Consider the following 21,131-nt stretch of genomic DNA (forward strand, 5'->3'; position numbering starts at 1 on the left):
AGACATAATATCACACAAATTCAATTACAATATTTTTACGGTGTGTTAAACATCCACTGGTTCTGAATTGCTTAGGGAGATTAAGCATATGAAATACAAAACACGCTAACAATATACAAAAAATGAACAAATTGTATGTAATGTCCCCATTAAAAACTTTGATGTGTAAGAACACTTAATATTAAAATATCAACTAAAGCTAACAAGCCAGCAAAGATTAATCAAATAATGTCGATTCACCCTCTGAGCAAAATGGGTAGCATTTTCCTACTAATTTTCAAGGAGTAAAACAACAGGAAGATACTCGATCTATACAATTTAATAAATGACTTCATTCAACTTTTTACAACATACTAGTTATCCAGTAACCAAAATTCAAATTATAATATAGTCAAGGACACATCATATAAATGCATGTACATTTAAGCTGATGAAAAATCAGTATTGATGATCTGCGAGAGAGAGTTAGTTATCAAAAGAAAAATAGCAAATTGGGGAATCACTATAACAACCAATATATATGAATTGCCACCTCATACAACATACTATCCAAAAATTTTACAAACAAAAATAGTGGGGGAAGCCAAGCTCACTACATTTTCACTATATGCAACTATAGATAAATAAAAAATCACTCAACATACCTCCATGAAATTGTGAAACTATGAATGTTCTAAACATAAGCTTTCCCAAAGCTATATTGCCCCTAAACAAAATGAAAGGGCATATGATGCAAGTTAGGTAAAGATATTACAAAAGAAAACACCAAAACGGTTTCAACTCAAGAAAATTCTTACCAGAATTGGTCAAAGTGTACATGGGGATAGCGAACAATCACTGGACAGACAGGATATCCAAGGACAAATGCACCAAGTTGGAAAGAAATGAGAACTCTTCCATTTGTTGTGGTTGCCTCGGAAATAAAAGCAGACGAGGAAATCTATCGGAAGAAGCCTTTCTTTGTATTCAAATCCTTGAAAGCACATTTCTGTATCAAATAATCCCTCAGAGATTGATAAAACTTAATACTCTAAATTTCTTTCATACAAAAAATGTAACAACTCCAGGTATACAATTAAAATTGCTTTTAGTCTCCATATTTATTAAACAACTCACAAAAATGAAATTTGGACACCTGATATGTGTATATTTGTTTGTTGCTTTTTAAGTTAGCTCTTACAACAGCAAAAAATTTGTTTAATTTTTCTAAGCATTTGCAAACTACTTACATCATAGCATTTCATTCTCTTTCTTTTTCTTTTTTTTTTTAACATCACCCTCATTTGACTGGCCAAAAAATTCTCCCTTCAACAAGAATTTGTACCAGCTTAATCACTTTCAATCTGACTTTTCCCGTTCACTATATAGGCAACAACTTAACAAATACAAAAACATTTTATTAATGACTAGCCCAGAAAATCCAAACACTAAGGTTTGGTTTTCATAATCAATTTTGAAAGATAATTTTTTAAAAATTTGTTTGGTTGTATATTCTAAAAATAGTTTTCAGAAATTTAAAAATCCAAAACTCATTTAGTTTTCAGAATCTAAAATAATTTTTACAAATCTGTTCGGTTTTGGAGTTTTCAAAAATAATTTTTAAGTTTCAATCCGTATTTTATTATTTTTAGTGAACTTTTTAAGTATTTAATCAAGGTTTTTCAAGTTTTTAGATCCACTCAATCTAAATACACCTAAAACGTATAAAATTTATGAAAAAAAATCATTTAAAAAATCACTAAATATTAATAAATATACAAATTTAATACATTTTTGTATGTATTTTGTATTTATTAAATTTTTTTAAAGAATATTTTTATTTTTTTTAAGTATATGTAGATTAGATGCATCTAAAAAATAAAATAAATAAAACAAATTAGCCAATATATTAAAAAATACGAATTAAAAATTTTAAAACTATTTTTGAAAACTTCAAAACCAAACAAAATTTTAAAAATTATTCACTTATTCCATAATGGTCATTCGAATTTAAATTTAACATATTTTTTTCATTATTTTCAAAAATATTTTTTATTAATTGAAAATACAAATCCATTTTATTTTAAATTTTTATATGAATTTGCAAATAACTTGTTCATCCAAAAAAATTCAATTAACTTGAAAATATGATTTACTGCACACTTCAGCGATTCCTCATTCAAAAAAAATTTGAAAATCAATAAACAAAAAGACATTAAAAATTAGCAATGTTAGAAATCTTTACTATCAATTAGATTGTTTGATTAAGTTTTTTAAAATCTGTAAAAGTAAAAAAAAAAAAATGAAAAACACACTGTTTTTCATGTGATTTTTTGTTTTTAAAATCTGAAAATATTTTTTTATGTTTATATTTATAAAATTAGTTTAAGTTTTGATACCTGGCAATTTGAGTGCTTGTAAAACTGCGGTGGGAATCTCCACAACAGAGCTTAATCATGAACATCGACTTCAGGTATGTGAGCTAAGTGGGGCCAATATTTGCCTTTCCCCTTTTCACACTTCCTTGTTAGTTTCCGACTTCCCCAGATCGTCAATCTCTCAAGTGAGGGAGGCAGCCTTTGCACTGGTAAAGATTTGAGCCTAGGGCAACCCCAGATTTCAAGATATCCAAGAGAGGCGAGGTTTTGAAACAACTTAGAAGATAGCTTCTCCAGATTTCGTAAATCCCTGATCCAAAGATTGATCAGAGAGGTGGGCAGCAACTTCCCATCTATTGGAAAGCTGGACCCCGCTACACCTTCTTCTTCTTCTTCTTCATCCTCTGCCACACTAATTGGGCCTTCAATCAACAGTGTTCTAAGAGAGGATAAACTGTGCAAACCAATCTTCTTGAAGTTATTGTTCCAATGTGGAATATCCATCCACAGTAATTGAAGAGAAGTGAGGTAGGTGATGCTCTGCAATCCGCGTGGTACGGCCTTGAGTTTTTTGCATCCCCTGATATCCAAATATGCCAGATTTGTTGTGGAGTGGAACCATCCTTCCGGAATGTACTCCAAATTCTTACACCCATACAAGTACAATCCATTGAGATTCTTGAGATTATTATTATTATTATTAGGAAGGGCATCTGGCAAGTATTTGAGCCTATCACAATCTATGATCCAAACAAACTCAAGAGATGGACAGGTAATTTCCATCCCCTCATCTACTACTAGCAGTGCCTCCAACTTTTTACACCGAATAATCTCAAGATCTTTGAGTGTGGGTGGTAGCCCCCCACCTCTGCACGATATCAAGCATGTGAGGGATGGACAACCACGAACAGTTAACACTTGAAGATTACTGTCATTAATCTGTGTTAAACACCCGAATAAGGATTGCAGAGTCTCACAATCACGTACCTCGAGTGTTTTCAGCGTGCACGGAAAACCTGTCTCCGGAAAAGAGCCGAGACTCGGACACTTACAGACACACAACTCTCCAAGAAAAGTGAAGCTATGTAGCAGCCGTGGCAGTTTCTCCAGCTTTTCACAATTATCTTATAGCGATCCCGGTTTTCCCTGTTGTTATTGAACTGTAATCCGGGCTTGGTTCCGTAGATTTGTTGTTGTCTTATCCTCAATTCTATCCCTTACTCCTTGTTGTAGAGTTTTGGGTTGTGTTGGACTTGTTGGGAATAAGTTGGTTATGTTTTAGAACTTAGAATCTTTGCCCAATTTTTGGCCTCTTCGCTCGAGCGGGGGTTTCGGAGCTCGAGCGGGAAAATCACCTTCCCAGTATTTTTCCTATGTAGTGTTGGACGCTCGAGCGTGAGGCTTGACGCTCGAGCGGGAGTTTGTGTGTGATGCTCGAGCAGGGCGTTGGACGCTCGAGCGGGGACCTGTTCTGCAAAAGTTCTGGGAGCGTGCATCCGCCGCTCGAGCGGGGAATTGGACGCTCGAGCGGGGATCTGTGAGTGACGCTCGAGCGGGGAGTTCAACGCTCGAGCGGGTCGATCTGTATAACACACCGAGATTCAGCTTTTTGAGTCACTTTTTGATTTCCTTTCTCTCTCTTACTTTTCCGAAAAAGCCATTGGAGAGCACCTCACTCTAAAACCTAACTTCTCTCTTAGGATTGATCTAGCTAGAGTGTTTTCCTCACCTTGGGCCTTTGTAAGAAGTGTGTTGATCGTCGAGGGCTTCGTTGTGATCCAAGAAATTTGGGATTTGGAGCACTTTGATTTCGGATCATCTTCTCTATTTGAGTTCTTCATTTGAGGTAGGGATTCTTCTTGTTCTTTTTCAATACTCCGTCTACAGATAGACATGTGGTAATTTTTGTATTGCATGAAAATTGTATCACGTTGGGTTTGTTTGAAAATCATGAAATAAACCTAGGGTTGGTTGTGTTGAGAATGGGTTGGCATCATTGATTGTTGTCTTGGCTAAAATAAATATAAATTAGCATGTTGTAGTTAAATGAGGAAAAGCCCTAAATTATATTTTGGTTGAGTAAATTATAATGGGGGTTTGTTGACCATTGTGTGTAAATCTCTTTTGTCAAATGAGTGTGGTAAGGGTGTTAATACCTAAAGGATTAACCATGGCTTGGGAATTGATTTTTTATGGAAACAAGATTAGTGGAGTTGGTTTTGTGATAACAAAAAGGAAATGGAATCGTTTTTTGTGAAAATGAGGGAAGTGTTTTCGAAATAAGTTTGAGAATTGGATTGTGGTATCTTGAGTGTTGAACACACATGTAGAAGTTGTATGTTTAACTATCATGTTAATATTGTTGTTGGGTTTATGATTCATAATATTTGAGTCTTTTAATAGATGTACTAACTATATGCATCTAGAGGTCTTGTCCTTGGTCATCGGTGGAGGATGACACGGTTGTGTAGAATTGCCGGGTATGCATTGTGCCATTGATTAATTGAACATCGCATGTGATGAATTGTTGAGATACATTGTATATGTATGCTTGTTCGGGAAGAAGTAGTTATGTGTTCATATACTTTAACACATTGTTTGTGTCTGGATGGTTTATGTATATGTGTTATACATGTTAGTTGTGCCTTGTTGCATTTGGTTGTTGGTGTTATGCCCCGCGCTTATAATCAAAGGTACCGTTACCTTCCAGCTAGTGCCTGGAGAACTGACTGCGCTAATAATCGAAGGTACCATACCCCTCCAGCTAGCGCCTGGTAAACTGGCTTGTTGTTAATGTTGTTGAATGGGGTGTATTGTTGGCTTACTACGCACATAGCTAGTAGAGCGAAATGGGATCGTTGTTGTTTCGTTGTAACTGAAATATCATGGGTTTGATTGGTTACAGTTCGGAGGACTGAGTTACTCCATTGGTTGATTGTATGCATGTTGGCGGGTTGTAAATTTATATTTTTACAAAGATATGCATGTATAGTTATGATAGTAACGGAAACGAACCAAAATGTCATTTTTGTCTTTTGGAAAGTGTGGAGGAGAACGAATGTTTTTAAGATAAACATGTTTGAAAAGGTACATCTGAGTATGTATAGGAAATGGAAGAGGGCATCGGGCTTAGTGAGATTACTTCCTAAGTATTTGTTAATGTTATGAAAGATTGAGAATGGGGGTTAATGAAAGGAAAAAGGAAAGATAAACCACTTGTAGTGTTGAATGAAACAGTTGTTTTCGAGAAAAGTTCATACATATATAATTTTGTATAAACTGTCACATTACTATTCTAGTATGAGAATGAGTGTTCATGATCATAGCTATCTGTAAGTTGTTATTGTTGAGGATCATGTTGAGTTCCCTACTGGACTATATGTTCATCCCACGTTGTTGAATCTTTTTCAGGTGTTAAGCAGGTTGAGCCGCAAGATTTGGATCTATTTATTTACTGGCCATGGGGCCTCAGTTATGTTGGCGGAATGCCATTATTGTAAAAGGGTTGCACCCTTCTTCTCGTACCTTAAGTGATGTAAGCCCAAGGGCAATTTATTAAGTATGTTCATGTAATATTTACTTTGCATACGAATGAGAGTATTGTTAATCACTTCTACGGATTGAATGTATGAGTTTATTTCCGCATGTTATCCTTGAAATTGAATTAAGTTAATGAATTCGGTAATGACTTCGAGTAATAAAAAGTGGGGCGTGACAACTTGGTATTAGAGCGAGCCGGGTTCGAATACTTTGGGCTCGTGGGAAGTGTTTTTTACCACAGTGGGTTTACTACGTATAGTGAGGACGTTGCATATAGATATCATGAAAATTAGGACTTATGTGTTGCATTTATGTGAGCATGGGATTTAGTCTCTCGGATAGTATTCATAGCCGGTGAACTTACTTTGAGGTCCTTTTGGAAACACGCCTGATCAACGTGGTTTCTGATGGGAATTCCTTGAGAGTTCCGGGATGAGTGGCTATCTTTGTGGACTTGATTCGATTATGTGTTTATCTGTCTAAATGATTGTATGCAATAGAGATGTAAATTTTGAGACTAAGTGTGTCTTGTAACTTAACGGTAGTGGAGGGTGCCTCGGAGAAGGCTATTGTGTTTTGCGCTAAGTGTGTTTTGCCTTCGTGTTTAATAGGATGTCTACAAGAGGGAGTAGAGGTCGGATGAGTGGTAGGAGCGCCGGGAGAGGCACAGCAGTTCCTTTAGTACCTGTCGTTGCAGCATCGGTTGTCGGCGAGGATGTCGCACGTGAGATTGTGAGAGCAGTGCAGGACGCCCTAGCTCGCACTGAGGGCGGCAGCGGGCATGCTCTCAAGCTTACTAAGGAGTTCTTTCGCTCCAGTCCACCAGAGTTTGTGGGGGAGGCTGTAACGCCCTCAAAATAACAACATTAAACCCATCTGTTAAGACATGCATTTACATATAAACTAACCATATTCCTTTATTCTTTAGAGTTCCATTACATAAGTATTACATGTTCACTTCATGACAAAATGCCCTACGGGCTTACAGCTCTCCAAGTTAACACTTGGTTACAACAAAGAGTACTAACTCGTTTACACATAAAGCCCTTGGCTTGAAGTTACATGTAATACATCAAAAGTAAAACGACTACACTATGTCCGCCTCTAGCCTCCCAAGCTATGTCTTTGGAGGTGGCATGCTTCCTGTACCTGAAAATGATGTTCCCATATAGGGTGAGCCACAGCCCAGTAGAAATACACTAAACCAACCATGAACAATGACTAAAATATTAGCAATTGATAGATGGCCAACACTGATACAATCACATAAATTTCATATTTATGTCTTACAACTTATGAGTCCAAGTTTCCTTTCATTTTCCCTTTTTCAACAGATAAGCATGCTAGCTCTATCATCATTTCCACAGATATGTATAAAAACTATATCTCACATTCACAGATAAGCATAAAAGCTATATCCACATTCTACAACAGATATGTATAACAACAATATCCACAGATAAGCGTAAAAGCTATATCCACATTCTACAACAGATATGTATAACAACAATATCCCACATTCACAGATAAGCATATAAGCTGTATCCACACTTCACAAGATAAGCATATGAGCTCTATCTTCACTTCTCTAGACAAGCATATGAGCTGTGTCTACGGAGTTCATCCCCTATCTCCTCCCAATACCTATCCGGTTTAGAGGTACATCCCCTATCTTCCCCTAAACCGCGGAGTACATCCCCTATCTCCTCCTCTACACATAACGTACACAAACACAAAGGTTCTATATACAATCACTCAATACATATAATTAATGTATTCTATCAACCGTCAAGTTCCATGACACATTTCATTGATTAGTTTCAGTTTGCCTAATCATCATGCATTGTCTACAACAATCACGACTATCCTCCACCGATAGCCCAAAGCAGTTATTTCTAAACAGAAAATAAATGCACAAATGGATATTCAATCAACATTTCATTTCTTCATTCTTCTCAATTAATTATCCCAATTAATTAAACAATGTAATTAGGTCAATTCCCATAATTAACATTTCAACCCTTAGGTCCTATTTTCATCAATGATTCAACATTTATTTCATTTCTCTATGCCAAACATGCATCTAGGTTTATTATGAATAAAACCCCAACTTTTGTAAAATTACACAAAAGCCCCAAACTTTCACAAAATTACCAAACCAAGCCCAACATCTCAAATTACCAAAATTTAAAGACAAAACCCATAGAGAGGAGTAGGATATCCCTACCTCAAAGTTTTAGCCCAAAAGGAGATGAAGACTCCAAGATCAACTTGCTCCAAATCCAAACTTCTTCAGATTAAAACAAAGCTCTCAATGCCCTCTATCTTTTTAACAAAGGCCCTAGGCTAGAATTACACTATAGGGAGATCAATTCTTAGAGAGAATATAAGTGTAGAGAGAGAGAGGCTCGGATTTAGGTTTTGCTCAAAGAAAAGAAGTGAAAAAGTGATGTTTAAGACGCTGCTGTCCGCTGATATAAAACACGCTCGCTCGAGCGAAGGATTGGTCGCTCGAGCGACCAGACACAGAAACACTCGCTCGAGCCAAGAAGTTCTCGATCGAGCGAAGAAAAACCCAGACCGCTCGAGCCACGAAAAGCTCGCTCGAGCCAAGAAAGACAGCTCTCAGGTCCAGAACCAGGTGCAACCGCTCGCTCGAGCGAGCCACTCTGGCTCGACCCACCAGACACGAACCCACTCTCGCTCGAGCGACCAACTCCTCGCTCGAGCGAAGGTCCAAAATTCTGGGCAGCAACACTATGCTCCCGAACACAACCAACCTGTAACAAACCTGCCTAACACATCCTATAACTCAAATATGAGGAAAAAGGAATGTAAACACGATAATAACCAACTATCAACATCCACGGACACATGTCCGAATCACTGTACAACAAGGGTAAACTCGGGATCGCTATAGAGGCTAAACCGTTGAAGGCAGAGAGTTGGCTAGAGCAGATTACCAAGACTCTTGATATGCTCAGAGTCGAAGATGAGGAGTTGAGGGTTTCTTTGGCGACTTTTCAGTTGAAGAGTGATGCGAGTTATTGGTGGAAGTATGCTAAGAATAATGTGGGTAGCACGTGGGTTGCTTTTACCGAGGCCTTTTTGGCCAAGTATTTCCCTCCTTCTGCTCGGGAAAGGTTGAGGGATCAGTTTTTGGAGTTGCGTCAGGACGATACTCCTGTGGCACAGTTTGAGATGCGGTTTGCTAGCTTGTCGAGGTTTGCTCCAGAGTTGGTGGCAACAGAGGAGCGTCGTTGTTTTGAGTTTGAAAGGCGGTTGTGTTTCGATATTCGAGAGAAGGTAGCTGGATCCTTTTGGAAGGATTATTATTATTTAGTTGAGGCAGCGGCCCATGTGGAGGCCATGATTGCAAGTGATGATGGGGTTAAGGAGGAGACCATTGCGGTAAGTCCTTCGGTTCCTGAATACTCTAGGCTCAGTAAGGGGTGGAGGCAGAAACATGCTCAGTCAGGGGCTGGTTCCTTTTCTTCGCCAGGGGTTTCGGACACTTCGGTTGGAAGGTCCGGGGAGGTGCAGGTTTCAGACCAGTCTCAGAGTAGGGGGTCTGGTGGTTGTTTCGTTTGTGGCCAGCAGGGCCATGGTAGACGTTTTTGTCCTTTGCGTGTAAGTTCTTTGGGTGTTTCAAAACCTAGTCAGACTCAGTTGTACCAGTCCAGTCAAGGGCGCTATCGGTACCAGAAACGGTCAGGCCAAGCTTCGGGAGCCTCGCGAGGGGCGACTTATTAGGTAGCCCTATAGTATTACCCTGGAGGGGGACTTTTGTGTTGTTTGCCGGTGGTGTATCATATGAATCATCTTGTTGTTGACCGGTGTACTGTTGGATGCTGAGGCACCATGTTTTTGTATCGTATGTATGTGTACTTTGTTGTTTGTTTAATCCCCAGGTATTGGGGGGGGTATATACGGGTTTTAAGCTCTCTTTTATATTGAGAAGTTGTTAGTGGGGTCAATGATCCTCATGTTGTTGCTTGCTTGGTACTGTATGATGAATTGGTTGTGTGACGGCCTGTGTGCCTTTTTCACTTTAATGATTATTTGTTGAGAACGGGAATTCGTGGGAGAATGTGTTAGATGTGGTGGTTTTGAGAGTTGCGGGATGTTGGCAAGGTTATGAGTGAATGTTGGGTATGGTTGTGAGTGGAGGCTGGCAGCATTCTTAAGAGGAAGAACAGTTGTGTTCTAGAGTAATGAGTATAGCGTTGGTCAAAGTGGTCCTTCGTGTTTGGGTTGTTGTAATTGAAGTTTACCAAGTCGGTTTTCGGTCAGGGAGATGAGCAGGCTTGCTACGTAGCCATAGGGGGAAATAGTAATTCCCTTAGACATAGTGATGGTGTGGTTTGATTTTAGGAGATCCGTTGAGATTCCAAAATTTGGGGGTTTGCGTGGGGAACTCCATGTGTGGGGTTAGTGGCACAACAGTGGGTGGATTACTACTGAGTGTGGAGTTTATTGAGTTGTTTAGTCAGCTTGTTGGTATCGGGTTTTGGATTGGCATCGGTCACCTTGAAGTTAGTCTTGTTTGTTGTAGACTTTGCATGATGATTAGGCAAACTAAAACTAATCGATTAATTGTGTCATAGAGTATGATGGTGGATTGAATACATTAACTTTATGTATTGATTGATTGTATATAGAACCTTTGTGTTTATATGCATTGCTTGTGTATGGGAGGAGATGGGGGATGTACTCCACGGTTTAGGGGAAGATGGGGGATGTACCTCTAAACCGGTTATTGGTTAAGGCAAAATGGGGGATGGACCCAGGGATGCAACTCATATGCTCTCCCATTGTGGTGATGATATAGCTCATATGCTTATCTTTGAAAGTGTGATATAGTTGTTATACTTATCGGTTGATAGTGCTGTTGTTATTTCTATTAACTATCATTATAGAAATGTTATGTTCTGTGTTGGTTGTGGTATCACTGTGTGCGTGATGGATGTTGATAGTGTTATTTTGGAAAGAAATTGAAAACAAAACTTTTCCTAGTATTTGGGCCACCTAAGGGTGTTGTTGAAAAATGGATTTAATTCAAGGGTTTTGAGGATTTTCAAATGAATGATTTTTGGCAAATAATCGGTGGATGATTGTGTTTTGGATAACACCGTGTTGGTGAAAAATGTATTCAAAGTTTTTGAGTTTTGCATGGAAAATGCAAAGTTTGTTTCGAAATGTCAGCATTGAAAATTTGACTATCTTTGAGAAATGTCTCTTGAGCAAGAAAATGTTTTCTTATTATTTACTCAAAAGGTTTGCTTTGGTCGTGTTGTTGCATAGTGACTTAGCTTGAAGCGCTGGTCAGATGTGAGTAAACTGTTTCAGAAGGGTTGATTTTGTTGTGGCTTTTATGCCTACAGTGTTGTCATTTGGAACGTGTTCCCTCGGTTAGTCTCTTCCTTGATAAGAGTGGATTAAAGGTTTGTAGTGAGAGTAGTTTCTTTCCTAGTACTTGGGTGTTGGTGTTGTGTGATCAGTTGGCCTAGTGTTTTGACGTATCCTTAATTTCGAGGACGAAATTCTTTAAGGGGGGGAGGTTATAGCGATCCCGGTTTTCCCTGTTGTTATTGAACTGTAATCCGGGCTTGGTTCCGTAGATTTGTTGTTGTCTTATCCTCAATTCTATCCCTTACTCCTTGTTGTAGAGTTTTGGGTTGTGTTGGACTTGTTGGGAATAAGTTGGTTATGTTTTAGAACTTAGAATCTTTGCCCAGTTTTTGGCCTCTCCGCTCGAGCGGGGGTTTCGGAGCTCGAGCGGGAAAATCACCTTCCCAGTATTTTTCCTATGTAGTGTTGGACGCTCGAGCGTGAGGCTTGACGCTCGAGCGGGAGTTTGTGTGTGATGCTCGAGCAGGGCGTTGGACGCTCGAGCGGGGACCTGTTCTGCAAAAGTTCTGGGAGCGTGCATCCGCCGCTCGAGCGGGGAATTGGACGCTCGAGCGGGGATCTGTGAGTGACGCTCGAGCGGGGAGTTCAACGCTCGAGCGGGTCGATCTGTATAACACACCGAGATTCAGCTTTTTGAGTCACTTTTTGATTTCCTTTCTCTCTCTTACTTTTCCGAAAAAGCCATTGGAGAGCACCTCACTCTAAAACCTAACTTCTCTCTTAGGATTGATCTAGCTAGAGTGTTTTCCTCACCTTGGGCCTTTGTAAGAAGTGTGTTGATCGTCGAGGGCTTCGTTGTGATCCAAGAAATTTGGGATTTGGAGCACTTTGATTTCGGATCATCTTCTCTATTTGAGTTCTTCATTTGAGGTAGGGATTCTTCTTGTTCTTTTTCAATACTCCGTCTACAGATAGACATGTGGTAATTTTTGTATTGCATGAAAATTGTATCACGTTGGGTTTGTTTGAAAATCATGAAATAAACCTAGGGTTGGTTGTGTTGAGAATGGGTTGGCATCATTGATTGTTGTCTTGGCTAAAATAAATATAAATTAGCATGTTGTAGTTAAATGAGGAAAAGCCCTAAATTATATTTTGGTTGAGTAAATTATAATGGGGGTTTGTTGACCATTGTGTGTAAATCTCTTTTGTCAAATGAGTGTGGTAAGGGTGTTAATACCTAAAGGATTAACCATGGCTTGGGAATTGATTTTTTATGGAAACAAGATTAGTGGAGTTGGTTTTGTGATAACAAAAAGGAAATGGAATCGTTTTTTGTGAAAATGAGGGAAGTGTTTTCGAAATAAGTTTGAGAATTGGATTGTGGTATCTTGAGTGTTGAACACACATGTAGAAGTTGTATGTTTAACTATCATGTTAATATTGTTGTTGGGTTTATGATTCATAATATTTGAGTCTTTTAATAGATGTACTAACTATATGCATCTAGAGGTCTTGTCCTTGGTCATCGGTGGAGGATGACACGGTTGTGTAGAATTGCCGGGTATGCATTGTGCCATTGATTAATTGAACATCGCATGTGATGAATTGTTGAGATACATTGTATATGTATGCTTGTTCGGGAAGAAGTAGTTATGTGTTCATATACTTTAACACATTGTTTGTGTCTGGATGGTTTATGTATATGTGTTATACATGTTAGTTGTGCCTTGTTGCATTTGGTTGTTGGTGTTATGCCCCGCGCTTATAATCAAAGGTACCGTTACCTTCCAGCTAGCGCCTGGAGAACTGACTGCGCTAATAATCGAAGGTACCATACCCCTCCAGCTAGCGCCTGGTAAACTGGCTTGTTGTTAATGTTGTTGAATGGGATGTATTGTTGGCTTACTACGCACATAGCTAGTAGAGCGAAATGGGATCGTTGTTGTTTCGTTGTAACTGAAATATCATGGGTTTGATTGGTTACAGTTCGGAGGACTGAGTTACTCCATTGGTTGATTGTATGCATGTTGGCGGGTTGTAAATTTATATTTTTACAAAGATATGCATGTATAGTTATGATAGTAACGGAAACGAACCAAAATGTCATTTTTGTCTTTTGGAAAGTGTGGATGAGAACGAATGTTTTTAAGATAAACATGTTTGAAAAGGTACATCTGAGTATGTATAGGAAATGGAAGAGGGCATCGGGCTTAGTGAGATTACTTCCTAAGTATTTGTTAATGTTATGAAAGATTGAGAATGGGGGTTAATGAAAGGAAAAAGGAAAGATAAACCACTTGTAGTGTTGAATGAAACAGTTGTTTTCGAGAAAAGTTCATACATATATAATTTTGTATAAACTGTCACATTACTATTCTAGTATGAGAATGAGTGTTCATGATCATAGCTATCTGTAAGTTGTTATTGTTGAGGATCATGTTGAGTTCCCTACTGGACTATATGTTCATCCCACGTTGTTGAATCTTTTTCCGGTGTTAAGCAGGTTGAGCTGCAAGATTTGGATCTATTTATTTACTGGCCATGGGGCCTCAGTTATGTTGGCGGAATGCCATTATTTTAAAAGGGTTGCACCCTTCTTCTCGTACCTTAAGTGATGTAAGCCCAAGGGCAATTTATTAAGTATGTTCATGTAATATTTACTTTGCATACGAATGAGAGTATTGTTAATCACTTCTACGGATTGAATGTATGAGTTTATTTCCGCATGTTATCCTTGAAATTGAATTAAGTTAATGAATTCGGTAATGACTTCGAGTAATAAAAAGTGGGGCGTGACATATCTATTGTTAGACGCTCAAGCCTCCTCACTATGCAGGGGAGTCCCTCTTGTTGTTGCTGCTGCTGCTGCTGCTGCTCATGTTGCCCTTTGTTGTCTTCATCCTCATCTTCTTCAAACAAAGAAACAAGCTGGGGGCAGCCTTTAATTTTCAAACGCCGGAATGCAGGGAGACTCAGACTGTGTTGCACTCTCTCCTCGTTCTTCCACAATGTCTTGAGTTCTTCACAGCATGTGATCTCCAATGCTTCGAGTTCCATCAGCCCATGAGTAACCCATTTCGGCAAGAGCTCGAGTTTCTTAATCATCCCAATGCTCAAGGAAGTTATTGAACTCGGATGCTTAGACTTTGCATTTGCTGATATTAGTTCGTCATCAACCATGCTCCTCATCTCAAGGACCGCTTGAAGGCTTGTTAGAGGAACGTCATTCATAGCTATCGAGGTGAGTGACGGAAGGCTAATGCTGGAACCTTCAACTAGGAATTGCGGGCACTCTGAAATGTTTAGATTATTCAAACAAGGTAGATCCTTGGGCATCATTCCGCAGAGTTTGGGGCAGTCCCAAATCTCTAGATTATTCAAACAAGGTAGATCAGTAGGCAACATTTTAAGAAGTTTGGGACATTTTATTATGGAGAGAGACTTGACACGAGTGAATGGTTGAACTTCTTTGTGATCTCCAAAAGTATACCAATCCTCCCATTCTGGCATATTCTCAAAGCTTAGAGTCTTCAGTAACGGAAAAGGTTGAACACCACCTTGCCCGTAGAACTCACAACCAATGTGCTTTAGTGCACTCATATCTGTAATGTAAAGCTTTTTAAGGGAGGGTAGTTGTCCGAGTGGTGGCAAGGATGCACAATTTCCACAATTATCTAAACTTATGTCAGTCATATTGGAGAATAGAGCATCTCCTATCCAAGTCGGAAATCCTGTACCAAGGTAGCCTTTGATATGGAGCTCTTTTAAATTCTTGTGAGGTTGTAGCATGTCAAGCACTTCTGTTTCAACTCTTCCATCTCGTGAATCATCTGAGTTAACACTCCATTCCATTGATAACACATCTAACGCATTCTTATCATTCAAATTCGCCTCCCTTGCAGCTAATGGAACCACCACGTTCTGTAACCCAGATAGACAAAGCTTCCCCCGAAGATAAATTAAGTTCCCCAACTCTCTTAACTGATCCCCATTGTTTTTAGTAACAATGAAATTGGACAGTGTTTGAAGACTAACCAACTTACCTATTCCCAGTGGCATTTCTTTTAAGGAATGTGCATTTGTAGTATCGAGATGACGTAGGTCAATTAGGCTTCCCAAGTCTGTTGGCAACTTTTTCAGTTTTGCACATTCTCTTAACATTAATGTTTGTAGATTGTAAAGAGAGCCTAGTGATTCAGGTAATTTTTCAATGGAGGTGTGGGATAGGTTAAGATACCGTAGATGTTTCAAATCTGCAACAGAATTTGGAACTTCCGTGATGCAATATCTACTCATATTGAGCACCCTCAATCGTCTTAGCTTCGGGAATAAATTAAGGGGAACATTGCTTGCCAAATAACAATTCCATCTATGTTTTGAGCCAAACGGTAAGAAGGTCCGTAAATGCATGGCTTTATCAAAGATCTCAAATTTTTTCATACCCTCATGCATCTCTTGCATGTAAGATGAATGCCGAGCTTTCTTTAGATTCTGGTACTGCTCCTGATCTTTCAATTTATCATCCAATCTAAAACAAGTATCTCTTGCAACTACATGAGCCAAATCATTGATGAGGTCGTGCATCACAAATTTAGAGCCTTTACTAGTACTTGATGGTTGGAAAAAAGACCTAGACAACAATTCCCGAAAGTAATCACCTCCTACATCTTCCATTTGTTTCTCTCTTTTTTGCATAATGAAACCCTCTGCCATCCACAACAAGACTATCTCCTCTTCCTCAAATTCATAGTCGTTGGGTATTATTGAACAGTATGCAAAACACTGCTTCAAATGCGAAGGGAGATGATGGTAACTTAATCTCAAAGCTGGAAGGATGTCACTTTCTGCATGTGATAAATCCCATATTTTACTACACAATACATCTACCCATTCCTCATCTCGTTCTTTGCAACGTAAAAGGCCACTAAGTGTCTTAGCAGCCAAAGGCAAACCTTTGCATTTCTCCACAATTTTCTTACCTATTGATACCAAATTTGGATTTGCATCAATACTTCTATTCTCAAAGGCATGTTGTGCAAACAATGACCAACAATCTTCATCTGATAGGATCTCAACGTCATGAAGTTCAACAGTTGCCATCATTCTTGCAACGTCTCTGCTACGTGTAGTCACCACGACTTTACTTCCTTGAGCTCCATCCTTGAAAGGGCTGTTCAAATCATTCCAGTCATTGTATTTTTTGTTCCAGACATCATCTAAAACAATAAAGAACTTCTTTCCGGCCAAAGCCTGCTTTAGTTGAACTTGAGCTTGATCCAAGTTATCAGAACTACATGTCTGGGAAGTGACTGAATCATAAATTGCTTTTGTTATTTTCAGAATGTCAAACTCATCTGACACACAAACCCAGGCTTTCAGATCGAAATGGTTCTTCACGATTTCATCGTTGTATACCATCTGAGCCAGGGTGGTCTTGCCAATCCCACCCATACCCACAATGGGAATTACGTCAACTTTGTTACGGCTTGATTCACCTCCACCTACAAGCAACTCAATTATCTTTCTTTGATCCTTTTCTCTTCCATAAACGCGAGGTTCTTTTAATAATGACGTAGACTTTGGTTTTTGCCAAGTCTTAGTAGGTGTGGTGGTTCCAACAATCTTAACCAAATTAAGTTTCGAACATTGTTCAAAACTATTGTGCAATCTGGTATTGATCCCCTCAATCTTGGACCTCATTTTGAAATTAAACACAACATCTCTTGGCTTGAAATTAGGAATGGGATTCCATACCTTGCTGGAACTAGCTTGGGGCGGCTTTGCCTTGAGACTCTGTCGCAAAGCTTCGGTGGCGAACTCATCCACTAAATCATCCAAATCATATGCCAGATCCTGGAGATCGTCGAGCCACAGGTTCACTGCTCGATCGGTCAGTTGCTTCTCCTCCGCGTCAACTAGAAGAGCTTCAATTTGGCGCAGCATATTGGTCCAATTGGTCAGCTGAGTACCAATACCTTCAAAGGTGGGTAATTTGGAGGACGCAAAAGAGGACATCTTCTCAAACAGCAATTTGACTGAGGCAGAGAGAAAGATCCCTTCTATAGGCATTGTTTCCGATTACAGGAGGAAAAGAAAAAAATCAACAGATCAGAAGCAAAGCAAAGCAAAGAGGTTGTTGACTTTTTTTCCAGTTAAAAAAGCTTCAGCAGTCACAAAAAATGGCTATATTTTTGTGAGAAGAAGAAGAAATTATTGCGTGCTGAGAATAAGTCAAATATGGCGTCTTCTTTCATTGGCTCCGGGTCCCTCTGCAAAAACAACAAATAAATTAAAAAAATAAAAGAACCCAAGTTGATAGTATCCAATTATTTTTTAATATATTTTTAAATGAATTCATATCTCCATCATTATTTTTCGCAGTTGGTAGAAAGTAGCCTTACAAGTTTTTCAATCTTTTTATTTATTTATTTTTATATTTAAAATAAAAAAATATTATGAATAAAATAAAAGATGGATCAAAATGAAATTTAAAATTAATTATAAAGATCAACAATGTAATATATTTATTATATTATTCGTCTTTATAGTTTGTTTTGAATTTTATTTTGATCTTTCTAATTTTATACTTAATTTTTTCTATTCCAATTGTTAATAACATTTGACGGAAGGACCACCTTGTAACAAAATTTAAAATATAAGGGTCAAAATGTTAAAATTAAAATTATGATAACTAAAATGACACTTGACTTAAATTATAAAGACCAATGATTTAATTTACAATTTAATTTAAAAAAAATTCTCTTTCGTAAGAGATAATTGGGCAAGTATTCTAACATGAATAATGTATGGTAGTACTCTAAAAACACTAAATAATGAAAATTTAAAAATACAATACAAATGATTTAGATTATTATAATGAAACTCGTAGCCAACTCTATGATTTTGTTTTTTGTTTTATTATAATGACGGTAATAATTAATTTTTTTTTTAAAGAATTTCATAGTCAATATGGATCTTATTTTTTAGATTTTGATGAGAGGATTTTAAAAATACTAATTTTATTAAAAATCGATATCTATATAAAAAGTTATATTATTTTAAAATTTAATATTTTGATAATAGTAGTATATATTGGACTTTTCAAGGAAAACTTTTTATGCTTGTCTTTAATACATTAAAGTTTTATTATGAAGGGGTTTTGACTAAACCCCCCTATTTTTAAAGATGTAACTCAGGCTACTCATGTGTGCACTTTTCATAAATAAAAAAAAAAAAAAGGAGAGAGGAGGAGGAGGAGGTTAATGATTGCATCAATTAGGTTAGATTGAGACAATAAAAAATTTAAGCTCAAAATTAAATTAATTAAAATTATAAAGATCAAAATGATACCAAAACCAAACTATAAAAATTAGTGGTTAATTTCTTATGGTAATGAGTAATGAGACTTAAGACTTGATTTAATTTGCTTTGTTAATTTTGTATTAATCTTTGTGGAAAAAAGTGTCAAAATTCACAAATTTTTATCAAATGATTTTTTATTTCCAAAATAAGAAAGTGTAAATGTTTACGTATTTTTTTTATTGGAATGATCTTTTAATTTTACTATAAAAAAGGATTATTCCCAAAAGTAGTTATCAAAAACTGTTTATTAAACAAAATTTTCATATCAACTTCCAATTTTCTTTTTCTTTTTTTTTTTTACCAAACAAAAATGTAAAAAGGTCCAATTACTTAACAGGATCTTTAATCAGGAACAGATCTAGAATTTAAATTTAAAAGGATAAATACATGTACATTTTCATCGAAAATAAGTATTGTAAAATTTTAAATTTTAAATTTTAATTTATATCAACACAAAAAAAAATGAATAATATTAGTATTAATTGAATATTCTTTATCAGCATAATTGAAAACAAAAATATAATTAGACATTTTTGGATAAACTATCAATAAGCCCTAATAGTTAGACTTAATTCTTATAAAGTCCTATTGAAAATAAATCTTGATAAAATTGTCGCTAAAAATAATTTTTTTATAATAATTTTTAACATACGTCGCTAAAAATTAACAATTAGTGACTTTTTTTTATCATGATTTTTATAAATTGTTGCTAAAATATACAATTAGTAACATTTTTTTATAATAAATTTTTCTCATAAGACCTATTGGATAATAAGTCCACTTATTAGGACCTATACGTAAGTACCCCTATTTTTTTTTATTTACATTAACTTAACAAAAATCTTAACTACTATTATGTTTACTTTCCCTCTATTACAGTTAATTATCTGAAAACATAAGTTTTTTTCTTCGAACTTAAGAATTTGCTAGTAAAATGTATAGAAATAACTGAGAAACTGCAAAGAAATGTTATGGGCCACATATAAAATAGACACCATTGCTATGATATCTAAGGGAGAGACTTGTTTAATGGTTTTTTGTTACTACTTTTATTTATTTATTTATTAATAATTGCTTTATCACTACTTTCTTCTTCCCGTGCATCGTTATAATTCACTTCCACCTTATTTTCACACTCCATATTGATGTTCTGTTTATGAACATCAAAAAGCATAAGAAAAAAAGGGTTAATTACACAAATAACTCCAAGATTTCACACGTTTTTCATTTTAAATATCAATGTTTCAATTTCAATAAATTAAATCCTAGAGTTCTATCCATATTTCGATGTGCCCCTTTCATCCATCTTCACCTATGTAAGATAATGGAGAATCATTTTCGAATTTAAAATGAAAAATAAGGATTTTAAAATGAAAATTGCGTGAAATCTTAGAATTTATTTTTTGTAATTAACCCTAATATTTAATTTTTTGTGTGTGTATGAAAAACTTACATATCTTATTGTATATGTACATGTGTGCTTATATATATGGTGAAATTTTTTTATTCAAATTTTGACTGATACTCTCTCCATCCCATTTTATTGGTCCATTATTACATTTTTTTTTTTGGGTCCCAAAAGGCATGTCCACTTTGAAAAGTAAAAAATTTTAATTTAAAAAAGTTCAAAATTATCCCTTGTAAAGTAATTATAAAGATATTTAAAAATGAAAATAGAAGGGTACTTTTGGAATTAATTATTTAAAATTTAAATTCAAAGCGTAATGAATTTTCAAAAAGGGACTATCAATATTGGACCGACGGAGTAAAATTTTTATTTCATCTCTAATTTTGATGACTAAAAATATGCACTGATAAATGTCACTTACATTTTAGATAGCCTTAATCCATTAAAACACTAATAAGTGTCTCTCACATTTCAAGTAACTTTTCTTACATAGTCATCAAAATTATGGACAAAATCAAAATTTTATCATTACTAGAGTCAAAATTTGAATAAAAAAATTGAATCATATATATAAGCACATATATTCATATACAATACGATAGCTAAGTTATATATATACACAAAAATAATAATAAATATTAGGGTTAATTACAACAAAAAATAAAAATAAAAAACCAAAATTTAACGCTTTTTTCTTTAAACCCTAAAATTATTTCCCGTTACCTTAAATAGACGAAGATGGACAGAGGAGAGGGCACATTAAAATACGAATAAAACTTCAAGATTAATTTGTCAAAATTAAAACATTGGAATTTAAAATTAAAAACACGTTAAACTTTAGAATTTTTTTTTTTTTTTTTGTAATTAACCAAAAAAAAAAAAGAAAAAAAAGAAAGAAAAGTACAAATAGAGAAGAAGAAAGTAGAGTGTGAACATAATGGTGGTTAGAAAGTAGTCGCAAAAGCATTTACTAAAAAATAAAAGGGTAAATTATAAATACACTCTTGAAGTTTGTTTAAAATATAAATTGTCCCTTGTGATTTAAAAAATTACAAATATCCCTTATTAGAATTTTTTTATGTAACAGAATTAATTAAAAAATGAAATTC

General features: G+C 36.2%; 2 protein-coding genes across 5 annotated transcripts in view; both read right to left on the bottom strand.

Moving 5' to 3' along the window:
• LOC114289139 (putative disease resistance RPP13-like protein 1) overlaps positions 1 to 21,131 on the bottom strand; it is a 178,177-nt gene that overhangs the window by 4,454 nt on the left and 152,592 nt on the right. For 2 of the 4 annotated variants that reach the window (XR_014353350.1, XR_014353345.1), the window contains exons 2-4: positions 2,379 to 2,752; positions 798 to 973; positions 645 to 706 (exon numbers count right to left, since the gene is read on the bottom strand). The gene's annotated coding sequence lies outside the window, so the exon portion shown is untranslated. Of the gene's footprint in view, positions 1 to 644; positions 707 to 797; positions 989 to 2,378; positions 2,753 to 21,131 lie in introns of all 4 variants that reach the window. The other 2 variants (XR_014353339.1, XR_014353333.1) reach the window with 1 other exon arrangement.
• Positions 13,998 to 17,618, bottom strand: LOC114272215 (putative disease resistance RPP13-like protein 1). Its single transcript, XM_082917339.1, has one exon. The coding sequence runs from the start codon at positions 17,319 to 17,321 to the stop codon at positions 13,998 to 14,000; it is 3,324 nt and encodes a 1,107-aa protein (XP_082773465.1). The 5' UTR covers positions 17,322 to 17,618.

The sequence above is a fragment of the Camellia sinensis genome, chromosome 2 (assembly GCF_055761805.1).
Source record: "Camellia sinensis isolate YWXY chromosome 2, ASM5576180v1, whole genome shotgun sequence".
NCBI lineage: Eukaryota > Viridiplantae > Streptophyta > Magnoliopsida > Ericales > Theaceae > Camellia > Camellia sinensis.

What these genes read in the sequence shown, in the direction of transcription:
- LOC114272215 (XM_082917339.1), bottom strand. Translation starts at nt 17,321, where the DNA reads ATGCCTATAGAAGGGATCTTTCTCTCTGCCTCAGTCAAATTGCTGTTT.